Here is a 19,626-nt window from a genome sequence, read left to right on the forward strand (position 1 = left end):
TCCTGCTTCTCTTGCTATTCTTCTGATTGTTTTAACCGGATCTGGCAGGAGAATGTTTTTCCTGATGCCTGGTGCCAGGCTATTGTCCTACCTTTCTCTCAGTCTGGGTAGGATCCTAAGATTCCTTCAAACTACTGTCCAGTTACTTTGACTACCTGTATCTGTAAGACCTAAGAGAGGATGGTTAATGCTCATCTTTTTTTTGGTTCCTTAAATCTCGTCTTGCCAACCCAGTGTGGACTCTGCCATGGTTTGTTGTGATTCAGTGGTTGAGTGCAGAATCCTCTCTACAGCTTCTGTGTTTACTGCTGAACTGTATGTTATTTCTCTTGTCCTGGATTACATAAAGCTAAGCAGTACTCAAACTGCATTATTTATACTGACTCGCTTAGTTCTCTACTGGTCCTGGAATCGCTTGATGTTAATTCACACCCTGTTCTCGCTGATATTCAAAACCGACTGGCCCATTTCTCTTTAACATCCACTTCAATCAAGTTTTTCTGGATACCAGACCACATTGGTATTTGCGGAAGCAAGCTCGCCAACACCACAGCTAAATCTGTCTGCTCTGGCACTATCACAGCTGTGCCTGTTCCATAGGAATGGAATATGGTCCTGTAATCAAGGCTCAGCTCTGTGCCAGCTGGCAGTTGACTTGGAGTGAGCAATGCAAAAATAAGCTTTTCCAAATAAAACTCTATATTGGACTTTGGCTGTCTTGCGTCTGTAAGGATTGGAAAGAGGAAGTTGTTCTAAGTAGACTATGCATTGGTCACAGTTTTTAATTCATCATTTTCTTTTATTTGGAACTGATGCACCAGGTCACAATACGTTATTGGTGATGGTGACATTGTCCACTTTGGTAATGTTTTTAATTTTTTAAAGGCCATTAATCTTTTTTAATGCCATTTAAGTTTTTTAATTTATACATTAGACCTTTCTTTAATCTGATTCCCTTTTAAGAATCAAAGTTTATCTAGTTCAATTTGAGAGTAGAAAATGGCTGTAATGTTAAGTAACTTGAAACCAGGACTGGAAAGGCCAACTTCAGGTGACTAATGTTGCTATTTGAACTGCCTGTTAGTCATCCCGGTGAGTTTAATAATAACTTTTACTACAAGTTGTTTAAAACTTTTTACTTTACTTTTTGAAAATAGCCATAACGTCAGATAACTTGGAACCAGGAATGGAAAGACAAATGTCAGGTGACTGACAGTGGTTTTTGTACTTACCTGTTAGTCTTCCTGGTGAGTTATGATAACTACAGTTATGCTAAAGAAAGCCCTTTACAACTTGTATTACTCTAGTTTTTCTCTTAATATTGTAGACTAGATGTAAACATTGGTTTTATGTTGTTTATGTTGTTTTTTTAAACTTTGTTTTGTTTTATCATAATTTTATTTTATGAATTTTACTTAATTTACTTTTAACTTTTTACTGGATATTTGTTGCAGACAGCCTAGCTGCTTTGTGTCATAAAACACCAAATCAACCTTTGGATTGTTAGCTATGTTTTTATGCACGTTTCTTTATTTTTAATTATGAATGTAACTCACTAAAACTTCCTGACATGCACACAAACTGATACCTGTTATTTAAGAATTATTGATATTGTACACAAATAAATTTGGCATCAAAACATAGTTAATAAGTCAAAGTTCATATTATGTAAGTTTTAACTTGTTAATTTCATAAGAAAGCATTTAAACAAGTCTCCACTTTACCCTACAGTTTGTCTTTATTCTCGTGGGAATCGTATTGAAAAGTTTAGCTGAACTTTTGAAGAGTCTTATCCCATAGTTAGAAAAATAATGATAAATACAGGACATTACTTACTTTGAGTATGTTATTATTCTATGTTCTTAGGTGCAATATTTAATGAAATAAAAATTATTTAGTGTAGTAGTACCATTAGTAAAACAGTAGGTTTAAATTTCATTAGCAGTGCACAGCAGAAAAAGAGGTTTAGATAATTTGATGTGGTAATGTTGTTCACAGGCTGAGTGATTTACAGTTTATGGTTCAGGATTACTTGTTAGACATGGCTTAAAGGGTAGTAAAATGGTGAAGTTAAAGATGAGCATTTGTGATTTCCTGTTACAGTTTGCAGTTATTTTATAAAGAAAAAAGTTTTATTTATATTTATTTCACATTTTTTATGGTAGTTACAAGGATGGTCAAATTCACCAACCCTGTATAGATATTTAGGGTAGAGAATATAACAGATGAAACTCTGTGTGCTCTGAAAAGTAACAGATATTTAGTTATGAGGTTTCATAGATTATATGAATGAAATTTGAACATTTTCACATGAAAAAGTATTTTTAATCATCACATGACTGAACACTTGGACCAGTCAACATTCTGACTCCATATATTTACAGACAATCTTATTGTAAAAATACTCCATACAAAATTCTGATTTTATGTCTACAAAACTTTTAACGTTTACTAGAAACTTGAAAAATTTTATGAAATACAGGAAACCTGTTAAGGTTCATGTTTAGAAAATGTAATATACTGAGCCTTAAACAAGAGTGCAAAAATGATTTTAATAGTGCGTGAAAATCTTTACAGTAGTAGCTAAAATTACTTGTAGTATTTAAAATGCTTACAGTAGTAAGCAATAGTTTTCAGCCCATGAAAATTTTCTACTTTTATTAGGGAACAGAGACGGCCAAACACTTTATATCAAGAACTCAGTTTTCACGACACTGATGCTCTGGGAGAAGTGGATGAAGGGGCTGATATCTCGGGTATATAAAAGTGTTAATAGTTAGAGATGTTTATGTTTTTTACATAATTGTTACTAATATATAAAATATTTCTTGTGTTATATTGATCTATTAAATATTATTTTTAAATGCCTTTAGAAACATTTGTGTCAGTCATGATACTGAAGACACACTGTGATAAAGGAACAAGATATGTAACATTTGTTTTTGGGGGATGGAGGATCTTCCTTATATAAATTATTCTTCTGTTTGTATCTTAAACAATTTTTCTAAAAATATTATTACAACTCTCTTATGGAGAACACAAATATTTCAGAAGCTAGGAATTATGTAAGTAGATTTCTTTTAATCTCATATAAACTACATTTCTTTACTGCTTCCTTGAGGTGGATACGTTCATCCGGGAGAGTTTGCATCATCTGGTTAGTAACTTAGAAAATTAACTCATTATGCTAAAGCTAATATGTGTTGTAGCATTTTATGTCTTCCATTTTAAAAGTGTATTAGTTTCTTAACTAATATTTTCTAGAACTCTTTGTTTGTTTGTGCACAGATTGAGCTGGTATATTATGTGAATGTAATTCATTGTAATGGCTTTTAGATACAGCTTCACATTGTACTGAATAATGAAACTGAAACTATACACATTTAATGTGCAAAATATAACAGTGTCTCTTGAATCAATAATAAATACGGACACCTTTGTTTCTGAGTTCCACTCTTGTAATGAGTAAGAAGGTGTGCTAGATTTGAGTACAAGGTAGCTGCTTTGTTTGTCTGTGTATTCAGTTTTTCTTACTCTCCTGAGTTAAGTATAAAAGACTTCAAGACTTCTACACAGAAGTAAAATATTGTTATTTATTCCTTTGTCACTACATTAAGTACAATGCTTTTCTAGAATTGTATAAATAGTAATTTTCTAGTTTTAAGCTGGCAAAGGATGTTTCTTTTCTGTGTTTTCCACTGTATTAAGTACAATGATCTACTAAGCATGTATAGATATTAATGGTTTTGTTTTAAGGTTCTATTCTTACTGTATTTTTCTACTGTGTTATGTACAATGATCTACTAGGCATGTATAGATATTGATGGTTTTGTTTTAAGGTTCTTTTTTTTCTGTGTTTTTCCACTGTGTTAATTACAATGCTTTACTAGATTTGCATAGATAGTAATTGTTTTGTTTTAAGGTTGTTTCATTTTTGTGTTTTCCACTGTACTAAGTAGAATGGCTTATTAGACTTGTGTAGATAGTAATTGCTTTGTTTTAAGATTGTTTCTTTTCTCTGTTTTTACACTGTATTAAGTAGAATGCCTTATTAGACTTGTGTAGATAGTAATTGCTTTGTTTTAAGGTTGTTTCTTTTCTCTGTTTTTACACTGTATTAAGTAGAATGCCTTATTAGACTTGTGTAGATAGTAATTGCTTTGTTTTAAGGTTGTTTCTTTTCTCTGTTTTTACACTGTATTAAGCAGAATGCCTTATTAGACTTGTGTAGATAGTAATTGCTTTGTTTTAAGGTTGTTTCATTTCTCTGTTTTTACACTGTATTAAGTAGAATGCCTTATTAGACTTGTGTAGATAGTAATTGCTTTGTTTTAAGGTTGTTTCATTTCTCTTTTTTACACTGTATTAAGTACAATGCTTTACTAGACACGTATAGATAGTAATTGTTATGTGTTAAAGTTGTTTCTTTTCTTTGTTTTTACACTGTATTAAGTACAATGCTTTACTGGACTTGTATAGATAATAATGGTTTTAAGATTGTTTCTTTTCTTTGTTTTTACACTGTATTAAGTACAATGCTTTACTGGATTTGTATAGATAATAATTATGTGTTAAAGTTGTTTCTTTTCTTTGTTTTTACACTGTATTAAGTACAATGCTTTACTGGATTTGTATAGATAATAATTATGTGTTAATGTTGTTTCTTTTCTTTGTTTTTACACTGTATTAAGTACAATGCTTTACTGGACTTGTATAGATAGTAATTGTTATGTGTTAAGGTTTCTTTTCTGTTTTTACACTATTAAGTGGAATGTTTTACTGGACTTGTATAGATAATAATTGTTTTAAGGTTGTTTCTTTTCTATTTTTTTACACTGTATTAAGTACAATGCTTTACTGGACTTGTATAGATAGTAATTGTTATGTGTTAAGGTTTCTTTTCTGTTTTTACACTATTAAGTGGAATGTTTTACTGGACTTGTATAGATAATAATTGTTTTAAGGTTGTTTCTTTTCTCTTTTTTTACACTATTAAGTACAATGCTTTACTAGACACGTATAGATAGTAATTGTTATGTGTTAAAGTTGTTTCTTTTCTTTGTTTTTACACTGTATTAAGTACAATGCTTTACTAGACACGTATAGATAGTAATTGTTATGTGTTAAAGTTGTTTCTTTTCTTTGTTTTTATACTGTATTAAGTACAATGCTTTACTGGACTTGTATAGATAATAATTATGTGTTAAAGTTGTTTCTTTTCTTTGTTTTTACACTGTATTAAGTACAATGCTTTACTGGATTTGTATAGATAATTATGGTTTTAAGATTGTTTCTTTTCTTTGTTTTTACACTGTATTAAGTACAATGCTTTCCTGGACTTGTACAGATAATAATTATGTGTTAAAGTTGTTTCTTTTCTCTTTTTTTACACTGTATTAAGTACAATGCTTTACTGGACTTGTGTAGATAGTAATTGTTATGTGTTAAAGTTGTTTCTTTTCTATTTTTTTACACTGTATTAAGTACAATGCTTTCCTGGACTTGTGTAGATAGTAATTGTTATGTGTTAAAGTTGTTTCTTTTCTTTGTTTTTACACTGTATTAAGTACAATGCTTTACTAGACATGTATAGATAGTAATTGTTATGTGTTAAAGTTGTTTCTTTTCTTTGTTTTTACACTGTATTAAGTACAATGCTTTCCTGGACTTGTATAGATAATAATTATGTGTTAAAGTTGTTTCTTTTCTTTGTTTTTACACTGTATTAAGTACAATGCTTTACTGGATTTGTATAGATAATTATGGTTTTAAGATTGTTTCTTTTCTTTGTTTTTACACTGTATTAAGTACAATGCTTTCCTGGACTTGTATAGATAATAATTATGTGTTAAAGTTGTTTCTTTTCTCTTTTTTTACACTGTATTAAGTACAATGCTTTACTGGACTTGTGTAGATAGTAATTGTTATGTGTTAAAGTTGTTTCTTTTCTATTTTTTTACACTGTATTAAGTACAATGCTTTCCTGGACTTGTGTAGATAGTAATTGTTATGTGTTAAAGTTGTTTCTTTTCTTTGTTTTTACACTGTATTAAGTACAATGCTTTCCTGGACTTGTGTAGATAGTAATTGTTATGTGTTAAAGTTGTTTCTTTTCTATTTTTTTACACTGTATTAAGTACAATGCTTTACTGGACTTGTATAGATAGTAATTGTTATGTGTTGAGGTTTCTTTTCTGTTTTTACACTATTAAGTGGAATGTTTTACTGGACTTGTACAGATAATAATTGTTTTAAGGTTGTTTCTTTTATCTTTTTTTACACTGTATTAAGTACAATGCTTTACTAGACACGTATAGATAGTAATTGTTATGTGTTAAAGTTGTTTCTTTTCTTTGTTTTTACACTGTATTAAGTACAATGCTTTACTGGATTTGTATAGATAATAATTATGTGTTAAAGTTGTTTCTTTTCTTTGTTTTTACACTGTATTAAGTACAATGCTTTACTGGATTTGTATAGATAATAATTATGTGTTAATGTTGTTTCTTTTCTTTGTTTTTACACTGTATTAAGTACAATGCTTTACTGAACTTGTATAGATAGTAATTGTTATGTGTTAAAGTTGTTTCTTTTCTTTGTTTTTACACTGTATTAAGTACAATGCTTTACTGGACTTGTATGGACAGTAATTGTTATGTGTTAAGGTTTCTTTTCTGTTTTTACACTATTAAGTGGAATGTTTTACTGGACTTGTATAGATAATAATTGTTTTTTTTTCTCTTTTTTTTACACTGTATTAAGTACAATGCTTTACTAGACTTGTATAGATAGTAATTGTTATGTGTTAAAGTTGTTTCTTTTCTGTGTTTTTCACTATATTAAGTATAATTCTCCACTAGACATGTATAGATAGTAATTGTTTTAAGCTGGTAAAGTACCTTACTGGCCTGTGTTGTTGTTGTTTTTTTCACTCTATTAAGTAGAATGAAATGTTCAGTGATGTCATCTAATGAAAAGATTGAGTAGACATTAGTAGCTTTACACACTTTGAACTGTGATTGTCACTTAGTGGCAGTAACCTAAAAATTATTGGTATGGCATCTATCAACATTAATATAAGGACATGCTTTTACCAGTGTGGTATCTGTCAGCATTAAGTTTAGTATAAGAACATATTTTTATCAGTGTGGTATCTGTCAGCATTATGTTTAGTATAAGAACATGCTTTTACCAGTGTGGTATCTGTCAGCATTAAGTTTAGTATAAGAACATATTTTTATCAGTGTGGTATCTATCTGCATTGAGTGTAAAATGAAGACATGTTTTTACCAGTGTGGTATCTGTCAACATTAAGTGTAAAATAAGGACATTTTTATCATTGTGGTATATATCAACATTAAGTTTGATATAAGGACATGTTTTTATCAGTGTGATATTTATCATTCTTGAATTTGATAATAAGTTTTATTGTATTCTTAAGTACATACAGGTACCTTAGTTTGTTAGTAACAACAGTGATTTGTTGCCAGTGATAATTTCCAAACTTTCTCAAGATAAATGAGTGGTGTGAATAACTAAACAGTTAGTAATTTGTTGATACATCTTTTGGACCATGTTGCATGAAACACCAGTAGTTTCTGACACACTTTCTTATTTCTTTTTTCTTGCGTTATTGATCCTGTGCTCTGCATGTAACTTTTTCCTGACCTAACCAAACATTGTAGACAGTGACAGTGAAACAGAAAATGAACACTTTTCAAAGGGTGAGAACTGTATCAATTATCTCAAAGAGAAATTAAGTGATGTTTTGTTTTCTGTTTTAGTAACTTTGGCCATTTTTTGTTTTTATATCAGAAAAATTATTTTACATAAAAGAAACAAGTAGTTTTGTGAATTTTTCTTTATTGTAGTCATACAGTGCTTGTTATATAAGTTACCTTTATTTCTTCACAATTGAATTCAATCTTTAGTTTCTGAAACAATAGCATTGTTATGTGCAAACTATCAAGTCGTAAGTTTCATAAAAGATATCTACATAAAGAAACAAGGATAAGTGTGTATTTTTAATTCTGTGAGTAATTTAAAGACATTTCTTTGAGAGTCATTTTCTTCTTTCACAAAAGTTAGTATTTAGAGTATACAGGTAGCTGGTTAAATCTCTCAACACAGACTTGGTCAATTTGACTGACCATGTGACCACTTTGTACTCCTCTTTACAGATTTATTACTTATTGAGATTTAATATAGTGTGTATATATTTATAAAATTTGGTCGTCTTTCACATGAAGTATTTTTGATAAACTAAAAGAGATGTCCATGAATGTATGGAGTATTTGTTTTAAATAGTCTGTGTGAATAGGGATTTTCATGTTAAGATTAAAAATACTTTTCAAAAGTCTCAAATTGTGTAATCCCTAAAACCTCTTAAATACATTACAAACTTTTTTTTCTTTTAATAAAACTATATTTTATCTACTATTTTCTATATCCTAACTCTAAACAAGATTGGTCAATTTGACTGACCTTGTAACCACCAAAAGAAGTAATGATAAATTTAAATTACCCTTTTCTTTTGGAATGACTTCAAAGTGCAACATACAACTAATTTGTTTATTCAAGGTAGCATTAAACTTATAATTCAGTTGTGTTGCCTCTTGAACTGTGACTAACTCCTGTCTTTGCCATTGTAAGTTGTAAATCGTTCAGGAAGTGTTCATCTGACAGTACATTATTGAATCACATTACCCACCTTGTGCTTGAGTGTGTGTAACTTTAGTTTTTCTTTTAACCAACCTAAACAGATAAATAATTTTACATTTTAGTTAATTTTATTATAATAATAATAAAAGAATAAACATGAAAAAAAGGAATAAAGTACTTGCCCAGTCTTCCTTTTTCTTGCCATCAATTGTCACCTACTTTTTATTCTAATGAATATGATGCACAGAATAATTTTTATTTAATTAAATAATGCACCAAAGAGCATAAACTAATAATATGCAAAAAGTGGACAATTTCCCATAACTGTCACAGTTGTTCTGGCTTTTTAACTGTGTGACAAGAGCCATTACAATTTCATCAAACCTGTCCATTAAGTTTCTCACTGGAATGTTGCTTGTACTATTAGTAAAATTTACTATAACCTTTTTAAAACACAACAATATGCAGTACATCTTTTGATAACTGAAGATCTGGCTTTTTAATGCTTATATATAATATACATTTAAAAATAAGAGAGAACTATAAACATAACATGAAAGAGAGGATGTAACAGCTTAATAGGGCACAATGGGTCTGATTTTCTAATGATAGTTCCACAGCCAAACAAAATTGAAAATATAGAAATTATAGTTTGTCCGAGCAATGACAATTTTATAATAAGTAATTTACATTTAACCCTTAGACAGTGGCCATCAACAATTGATGCTGCTACCTACAACATGTCTGCTGTTTAAAGGTTAATTTTTTTTTCAAGAGGTGGTGGGAAAAATTGAGAAGACAAGATACCTAGAGAAAAATGTCTCGTGTCACACTAGAGGATATTAGGAACCTTGTGTAATATTTACTCCGTAGAATTAGAAATGTAAAATGTATATACGGTCAAAATATGAATCATTAGCTAAGATTTTTTGTTATTTTAATTGGTGTAACTTAAAAATTAGTTTCATAAAACCTTGAATGTAAGGTGCTAGAAATTTGATCATTACAATTAGTGTATGATAGAGTAGTAGTGTACAGAAGTTTATTTCCTCATTTAGAGATTCACTGTTGCTGGAAGATAAAATGTTGGAAATTGTTTGTTATCCACATTTTAATACTGTTTGAGTTGCTTCACTTTATCTGTTTGACATAAAAATTTGTCTTGGCTCTGCTAATGTTGGCAGTATTTGTAAAACATGTTAGCCAGATTATCTCAAGTTTTCCAAGGAATTCTTAGATCTACCAAGGTTGGCTATATTTGTAAAACATGTTAGTCGTGTTTCCCATTTTTTTTATTAAATTTTAGGAGAGCATTTACTGCAGGCTAAGAAAGTTAGTTTCAAGTACTAGTCCTGCTACAGCATCTTTGTATCATAGTTTTTTACTTTCAATGGAAAAAAAAAAAGCTGTTACATGTATAATATTTAAGAAAAGGGATTTCATTATATTTCAGGTAACTTATATATTGAATATTTTGTTAGTGATGTCTCTAAAAATAGAATTATTAAAATACATATTTCCAGTCATTTATGTATTGAATATTTTGTTAGTGGTGTGTGTCTAAAAATAGAATCGTGGAATAATAGAAACATATTTTAGTATTACTCTTTGTTACTGAAATAGAACTATTGAATCAGAACTAGAATTTTCTAGTTTTAGAAATACTGTGATAGCTGTACATTTTTGTAGGCCTTTCTAAGTCAAGGAGCAAAGTTTACACTTGTTATTTTGTTTCTGGTTAAGTGTATACGGATGTGATTGGTTGAAACTAAAGATAGTAATTAAGTCGCATGCATTTCATATGTTCACTTCTGCTATAGCTAGCCTAATACTATAAATAGGTTTTGGTTTCATTTGTTTTGTTTATGTTGTTCCATTTTTGTTCATGGGGAATTGTTGACACAGCTTGTATCAAAAATTACTGTTGTAATACAATATTGTCTTCTTGGAAAATTTACAGTTAGTAGTATATGATTAATTATAGCATGGACGTTAATAATTTCCTGGTTAAAGTATTACAAAATAACTGACTGCTTTTGTTGGTGTTTTCCTCCATAACAACAACAAAATTATCTATACAAAAAGGAATTAATTGGTATTGGAGTAACTTGTAATGTGAAGACTTATTGTTAGGAGCTACAAGATTTGTATTAAACATGGTCATAATTAGTAAATAAGTCAATCAGAAGACAAATTTATCACTATCAGGAATACTATGGAAAATTGTTGAATTTTGGTCATAAATACATTTATATTTAGAAATGTCAGTGTAAGTTTTAGAAAATGTTAATAACTTCTTCATATACCATTTGTTTACAGTTATTATGTGTTATATCCAAACTTTGTATATTACAGAACTGTATAATAACTTGCAGGTTAACATCTGCCATTCATAAAGTTAATTATTAATGTTGATACATTATTTCCTCATAATATTTTCACTAACACTTATTTTCATTTTTTCTTTCTTACCCTTCGTCCAACCAAAATAGTTTCTGACAACTTCTTTGGTAAGCATGCTTCTTCAGGTTTCATTTAATTAAATATTAGCTCTTTATCTTACTAATAAGTGTCCTTTCAAACATGCATTAATTCAGTTTATATTTCAATCTCAAGTTACAAGTTGAAACGTGAAAACATAATGTTAATAGAAAACTGAAGGAACCACAACAGAATTTGCATTACTTAACTTCAAATAATAGAACTGAATTATGTTTACTTCTTTCATGATTCTTTTATTTTTCAACAGATCTAGAAAAGTTTGTAATGTCAAGTTTATTTTCATAATTACAGTTTTTATGGAGATAATATGATTAAATATGTTGACTGAGTTATTAAATTTTAGAACAAGTATGCAAAGAGTGAAACTAAAGTAAGAGATTGTACATAGTATATTAGTATTGCATTGTTAACAAATATTTATCAGTTCAAAGATATTTTGTTTTGCATTTTTATGGTTTGAAAACACAAAACATTGAATGTATAGTTCCACAATAGAATGGTAAATATGTGGTCCCAAATAGAAAATAACCGTAAGTCTATAGTTCAGCAACAAAATAGTACATGTGAGTTCAATGGCAGAAGACAACACTAAATCTGTAATTCATCAGTAGAAAATATAGACATTAAGTGTATAGTTTAGCAGTAGAATAAAAAATGTCTGTGTTTCAACACTATAATAAAACGATAAAGTTCGAGGGGAAATTAAAGTGTAAATATTTTGTTTCAGTAGAATAAAAGATATCTGAATTACCCATAAGTTTCAAGCAGTTCTCACATGTTTGTGTAACTATAAACCAGGACTTTGCTGCAGTTGTCACATGTTTGTGTAACTATAAACCAGGACTTTGCTGCAGTTGTCACATGTTTGTGTGACTATAAACCAGGACTGTAGTCAATGTTTGTGTGCAATAAACCAGGACTACATTTTGTTTCATTACATGTTTGTGTGACTATAAACCAGCACATGTTTGTGTGACTATAAAAGGACTATCTGAATTACCCATAAATCAGGACTTCACAGCAGTTGTCACATGTTTGTGTGACTATAAACCAGGACTTTGTGACAGTTGTCACATGTTTGTGTGACTATAAACCAGGACTTTTTGACAGCAATTGTTGTCACATGTTTGTGTAACTATAAACCAGGACTCAGGACTTTTGTGTGACTATAAACCAGACAGTTGTCACATGTTTGTGTAACTATAGGTTTGCAGGACTATAAACCAGGACTTTGTGACAGTTGTCACAGTTGTCACATGTTTGTGTAACTATAGATCAGGACATGTTTGTGTGACTATAAACCAGAACTTTGTGACAGTTGTCACATGTTTGTGTAACTATAGACCAGGACTTCGTGACAGTTGTCACATGTTTGTGTGACTATAAACCAGGACTGACAGTTGTCACATGTTTGTGTAACTATAGACCAGGACTTTGCAACAGTTGTCACATGTTTGTGTAACTATAGACCAGGACTTTGCAACAGTTGTCATATGTTTGTGTAACTATAAACCAAGACTTTACAACAGTTACTATATATTTATGTAACTATAGACCAGGACTTTATGACAGTTATATATTTGTGCAACTATAATCCAGGACTTCATGGTAATTGTCACATATTTGTAAAACTGTAAACCAGGACTTCATGACAATTATCACATGTTTGTCTGTTTTACAGTTGTTATTTATGGATAGGCTTTTACCTTTATTAAAATACAAAAAAAAAAGTTTGCTTTAACATTAATCCTAAAATATGAACATTGGAGAAGTTATTAAACATTATTTGTATATTAATTCACAAGAACAAGTTACAGATGTTTTGTATTTTACAAGGAACTTTACATTAATTTCACATTTCTTGTGAAGTATTTATTTTCTGTAGGAAGAGTCTTTATGAAGTTTGATGCTCATGTTGTTGTGATTTATGTTATGGATTCTTTGTGCTCATCTTGAACAAATAACTTGTATCAAAGTATCAAGTAATATACTTTAATAAAAGAAATTTTGTGTATTTCAAGTCACTCTGTGTTTGAGGTCATGTATGTATGTGAGTTAACTGCAGTATCATGTGTAATTTTAATCCATTTTTTTCTTTGGTAGTGTAATATAAACTTAGTAGTAAATGATTTACTTTCTTTACAAATCAGGTATGGGAAAGGAAGTGGAAAACCTGATATTGGAAAACAATGAGCTCTTAGCTACAAAGTAAGATGTTTTTAATATATTCCTATACAATCATTCTTTCTGTTGATTTGTATATGTTCCTAATAAAATGTAATACCTGTGAGTTATCAGGTGCCATATTTATTGTTAGCATGCTCTAAAGGTGTCCATTTTTCCAATGCTCATATTTCCTACTATCATATGAATTACCCAAAGTAAATTATTACCTGTAACAAACAGATAAAAATCACAATAGTCCATCTTTTAAATATTATGAATAATTCACTGTACAGTCATAGAAGTTTGCTTTTTTGCAGAAGCCTTTGGCCTGTGATAGTAATGAGTGGTTTGTAGTGTGCTTGGTGTGTAAAACTTAACAGCCATCTTGTCTACTCACAGGAATGCCTTGAACATTGTAAAGGATGATCTAATAGCAAAAGTTGATGAATTGACTGGGTAAGTAACATTAAGAGCTGTGATTAACCTTTATAATTGCATGAGTTGGTGCTGCTAATAGAAAACTAGATTCTCTTTTAATTCTTAATATGTTCACATAGAAAGCTATAATTCCCAGTAAATTTAGTGTTGTTTGTTCCAGTACTGGCTTGTTTGTTCAGGTAATGTTTGTTTCAAACATGGCGAGTACATAAACAAGGATTCTGAATGTGATCTTTACATGTCTGTTTCAAACATGAGGAGTATATATACAAGGATTCTGAATGTGATCTTTACGTGTCTGTTTCAAACATGAGGAGTATATATACAAGAGCTATGAATGGTGACCCTTAGATGTCTTTGAACATCTTGAAGAAGCCAACTCTGTTACCATTGTTAAATGACTTGGAGGTAACATTAAATATGTAGGACCCTCACCATTATCTATATTAATATTTTATTCACCTCTATTTACTAAAGAGCTAGTTTAATGCTACCTATAAACTTTGTCCTAACATCGTGAGTCTGTAACATTGTCTGAGATTCAAGCTGTTTTATTAAATACAACTTGTATGTGATGATCATTTGGTAGTTTGGGTTGAAATGCTGTAGTTGTTAAAATCAGAAGATCCTATGTAGAAGGTATTTTTGAAATTCAGATGTGCATGTACTGAATGTTCTGAGCTGTGTAAAGAAATGAAAGTGTACCAAGTGATTGAGCTAACTTGCAATTATTAATTAAGTTAATTATGTTTGATGGAGAAGCTAGATATGAGTAATATACAACGCGTAGCTGATGGCTTGTTAATGAAGATAAATTTATGTGATTGTAACACTGCATTTAATATGTCAAGAAATATCTTGAGTATTGTTAGATATAGTTGTCATCTAAATTAGTTATTGAAGTTAAATAATCATAATTTTTTATTGTTTATACTTGTTTGGTTCCCATAAAGCAGTCAGTTATTTTTGTTTCTTTTATTGTCATGTAATGGTAGTGTAGAATTGCATAACTGTGAAGAGATCTGTGAAGTTTGTCCCATACTTGTATCGTTGCCAATGCAAGTTATTTGATCCTGCCAATTAATTTGATCCCATTGCTGTGTTATTAGAAGATATTCTTAACTAGACTTTACTAGATAGATTTGGTGCTAGCTTACCCTCCAGTGGTTCTTTTAGATTGTTTTGGAGAACTAATTACATTTGAACTTCTGTGACAGTCCTGTAAACTTCAAACTGCTTATTATTCAAGAAACAGTTGAGACCTTCTTGAGTTTTGGAAATTATTAAGTGGCTTATTGCCTATTTAACCCTCTTTTCATGGGAATCTTTTCTTTCTGTATTTTGCACATGTAATGAGGTTTTAGTGAACTACAATGAAAATGTAATTACTTTTCTTTCTGTATTTTGCACATGTAATGAGGTTTTAGTGAACTACAATGAAAATGTAATTACTTTTCTTTCTGTATTTTGCACATGTAATGAGGTTTTAGTGAACTACAATGAAAATGTAATTACTTTTCTTTCTGTATTTTGCACATGTAATGAGGTTTTAGTGAACTACAATGAAAATGTAATTACTTTTCTTTCGGGTGTATCAATAGATATAGCATAAAATTGTTGCTAATAAGCCACATCTTAGTAGTTAAGTTTTAAGTCCTTGATGTTTTAAGACAATCTTTTTTAAAAAAAAACTCATATTCCCACAGTATGGGAATGGTAAGCATTGCATTTTCTCTTTAGACATCCTGTCTCTTCCAGTTTATTTACCATCCCTCCAAGTAGAAAATTTAACATTACTTATGCATGATAATGTTGTCATCATTCAGGCAAATCATAATTCAGTGCTATATTGCTTATAACCAATAGAAAGCCAGGGTTTTAATCTATCAAATGATGTATTATGTTATTTCCTGTACAGAAAATTGTCAATTTATCTCTCAGTTCACACTTTATTCTCACAGGGAAACACATCAACTAGCTTACATAAATTTGTAATGTCTCTTTATGTAGCTAGAAAGCCAGAAAATGTGTAATAGTTATGGGGCATTGTCTGCTTTTTTTGCCCATTATTACTCTCTTCTTTGGTGCATTATTTAATTAAATAAAATTTTATTTAATATAGTAATATAATTAGTATAAAAAAGTATGGTTACGTGATATTGACAGTTGATGGTATATAAAAGGTTCTTATGAGTACGTTATTTCTTGTTTTTTTATGTATTTCTTTTATTATTATGTAAAATAAGTAACAGTAATATAATTTTTCATGAGGTAGTGCAATTCAAGAGTGTAATGTAAATCCAGTTTGCCAAGTGATAACTTGTAATGACAAGAATAGTACGTAAAAATGGTTTAGAGGGCAATGACATATAATTATAAATAGATGTATACTGTTACAAGTTTAATGTTAGGATAAATATAATTACAAATAGATGTATACTGTTACAAGTTTAATGTTAGGATAAATATAATTACAAATAGATGTATACTGTTACAAGTTTAATGTTACTTAGGATGAATATAATTATCAATAGATGCATACTGTTACAAGTTTAATGTTACTTAGGATGAATATAATTATAAATAGATGTATACTGTTACAAGTTTAATGTTACTTGGGATAAATATAATTATAAATAGATGTATACTGTTACAAGTTTAATGTTACTTGGGATAAATATAATTATAAATAGATGTACACTGTTACAAGTTTAATGTTACTTTGGATGAATATAATTATAAATAGATGTATACTGTTACAAGTTTAATGTTAGGATAAATATAATTATAAATAGATGTACACTGTTACAAGTTTAATGTTAGGATAAATATAATTATCAATAGATGTATACTGTTACAAGTTTAATGTTACTTGGGATAAATATAATTATAAATAGATGTATACTGTTACAAGTTTAATGTTACTTGGGATAAATATAATTATAAATAGATGTACACTGTTACAAGTTTAATGTTACTTTGGATGAATATAATTATAAATAGATGCATACTGTTACAAGTTTAATGTTACTTAGGATAAATATAATTATAAATAGATGTACACTGTTACAAGTTTAATGTTACTTAGGATGAATATAATTATAAATAGATGTATACTGTTACAAGTTTAATGTTACTTAGGATGAATATAATTATAAATAGATGTGCACTGTTACAAGTTTAATGTTACTTGGGATAAATATAATTATAAATAGATATATACTGTTACAAGTTTAATGTTACTTGGGATAAATATAATTATAAATAGATGTACACTGTTACAAGTTTGTTACTTGGGATAAATATAATTATAAATAGATATATACTGTTACAAGTTTAATGTTACTTGGGATAAATATAATTATAAATAGATGTACACTGTTACAAGTTTAATGTTAGGATAAATATAATTATAAAAAGATGTATACTGTTACAAGTTTAATGTTAGGATAAATATAATTATAAAAAGATGTATACTGTTACAAGTTTAATGTTACTTGGGATAAATATAATTATAAATAGATGTATACTGTTACAAGTTTAATGTTACTTAGGATAAATATAATTATACATAGATGTATACTGTTACAAGTTTAATGTTACTTAGGATAAATATAATTACAAATAGATGTATACTGTTACAAGTTTAATGTTATTTAGGATAAATATAATTACAAATAGATGTATACTGTTACAAGTTTAATGTTATTTAGGATAAATATAATTACAAATAGATGTATACTGTTACAAGTTTAATGTTACTTAGGATGAACATAATTATAAATAGATGTATACTGTTACAAGTTTAATGTTACTTAGGATGAACATAATTATAAATAGATGTATACTGTTACAAGTTTAATGTTACTTAGGATAAACAAATGTAGTTTCATGTTACAATTTGAAGTCATTCCAGAAAAAAAAAAAAAGTGCAGGCTATTTATATTTGTGTTTTTTGTGGTGATTAAGAGATCGTTCAATTCAACCTTGTATAGACTGAGAGTAAATACAAAATGTTAAGTTTTATTGAAGAAAGATTTGAAATTATCATGATTTAGAGATTGTACAAATGAAACTTTATAAAAAGAAAAATATATTTGTAACCTTGGAATGGCATAAAGTAATAGTGTGTATGTACATGGACATACTTATCATTGAAAAATCTAATATTTTTGTGTACAGTGTTTTGGAAATACACATAGTATACTGAAAATTAGTATGGAAAGTATAAAGTGGTTATGAGGTTGGTCAGTTCAACTGACCTTGTAGCAAATGAATTTAAAATGTATAAGGTCCTGACTTCGTAAACTGACAGGTAGCTTTAGTAACCTCCTTACCAGGACATTCAGTTTTCTCATGTCAATAAGTATTTCCTTTGGTTATGTCCGAATATTTTACTCTAATCAGTTTGCCAAAGTTGGACTTGTGGAAGCAGTTTTTTATACATTTGTGTGTTTCAGTAGTGAACACGGTACATCCAGGTGGCATTTTATATGCTTATCACATGATTAATAATATTATATATTCTCACCTTGATAAGTGAAAAGCAAGATAAGTAACATGAAAGAAATGTACACTGAACCAGATTTTGTCCTGATATGTCTACTGTATCTAATGAAATGTACCATACAAGAGGCATTAGGTTGAATGGAACAAAGTATTAAAAGATTTGAAAAAGAAAAAAACATTTTCATGTTTGTGTTATCATTTATTGGATGATATTCCAAAACCATTTTTCACAATGCCAAGAAACCCACCTGAAGTAAAAATGTGTTCTAAAGACAGCTGGTATGGATATTAAAATTCTTAATTCAAAAAATAAAGTACAGAACCTTTGTACCTATATTCATTATTTACCTAACATGCAACTGTAACACCATCTATAACTTTTATCCATTCACCATCTTGTCCATAAAATGTGCCCAGCATTGGCCAATTGCTAACTCTCTTTGTTAACTTGAAGATGACCTAAGAAGGTTGAAACTTTGTTCTGTACTGTATTTTAAGTAAAATCTTAGTAATTGTACCAGCTGTATATAAAATACAAAACAATTTTTCAAAGTAACTACTACTAAGTATTTTATTCAAGACTTGTTTGTGTAAAGTATCTAACACAAATGCTCATGTGTTGAGATATTACATGAAGTACAGTATGTGATTAGATCACTAATATTTATTTCTGAAACCATAGAGAACACGAGATTCTGAGAGAGGAGATTAAATCTCTTGATTCTGTGAAGGAAAGACTCAAACAGAGGGTAAACGAACTAGAGGAAGAAGTCAAGAAACTCAGAGAAGCTGAGAAGAACAAAACTAACAAATCTGATGATGAGGTGTGTAGCTGCAACGTGTTTCATGTATGTAGTAAGGTTTTTATACAGTATTACATATTGTCTTTTATGTATGCACACAAAAGGTATCTAAATGTAGTAAAAACTTCAAGCCTTTCTAGAGGCACCATCTGACTTAAGTATGGTAAAAACTTCAAGCCTCACTACAGGCACCACCTAACTAAAGTATGGTAAAAACTTCAAGCCTTACTACAGGCACCATCCCACTTACATATGGTGAAAACTTCAAGCCTTACTACAGGCACCACCTGACTTAAGTATGGTAAAAACTTCAGGTTTTACTACAGACACCATATCACTTAGATATAAGTTTTTAACCACAGACACCACCAGACTTACATACAGTAAAAACTTCAGGTTTTACCGTGTGTCTTTTCACATAAAATACAAGTTGCAACTAAGTAAATATTTTTCTTATCAGTGATTCAGCCAGTGTTTCCATCATGATTTTTAAAGAACTATACAAAGATAACTGGTTTCATGTTAATGTTTGAATATGCTAATAGTA

The 19,626-nt window shown here is 29.4% G+C and overlaps 1 protein-coding gene across 30 annotated transcripts in view; it reads left to right on the forward strand.

Moving 5' to 3' along the window:
* LOC143230176 (C-Jun-amino-terminal kinase-interacting protein 4-like) overlaps positions 1-19,626 on the forward strand; it is a 92,558-nt gene that overhangs the window by 31,436 nt on the left and 41,496 nt on the right. For 6 of the 30 annotated variants that reach the window (XM_076463263.1, XM_076463265.1, XM_076463274.1 and 3 more), the window contains exons 9-15: positions 2,665-2,756; positions 3,122-3,157; positions 7,686-7,724; positions 11,154-11,171; positions 13,314-13,371; positions 13,729-13,785; positions 18,959-19,100. In XM_076463263.1, coding sequence (XP_076319378.1) covers positions 2,665-2,756; positions 3,122-3,157; positions 7,686-7,724; positions 11,154-11,171; positions 13,314-13,371; positions 13,729-13,785; positions 18,959-19,100 — 442 coding nt within the window. The remainder of the gene's footprint in view (positions 1-2,664; positions 2,757-3,121; positions 3,158-7,685; positions 7,725-11,153; positions 11,172-13,313; positions 13,372-13,728; positions 13,786-18,958; positions 19,101-19,626) is intronic. The other 24 variants (XM_076463275.1, XM_076463284.1, XM_076463287.1 and 21 more) reach the window with 11 other exon arrangements.

This window comes from Tachypleus tridentatus, chromosome 10 (assembly GCF_004210375.1).
Source record: "Tachypleus tridentatus isolate NWPU-2018 chromosome 10, ASM421037v1, whole genome shotgun sequence".
In the NCBI taxonomy this organism is placed as follows: domain Eukaryota; kingdom Metazoa; phylum Arthropoda; class Merostomata; order Xiphosura; family Limulidae; genus Tachypleus; species Tachypleus tridentatus.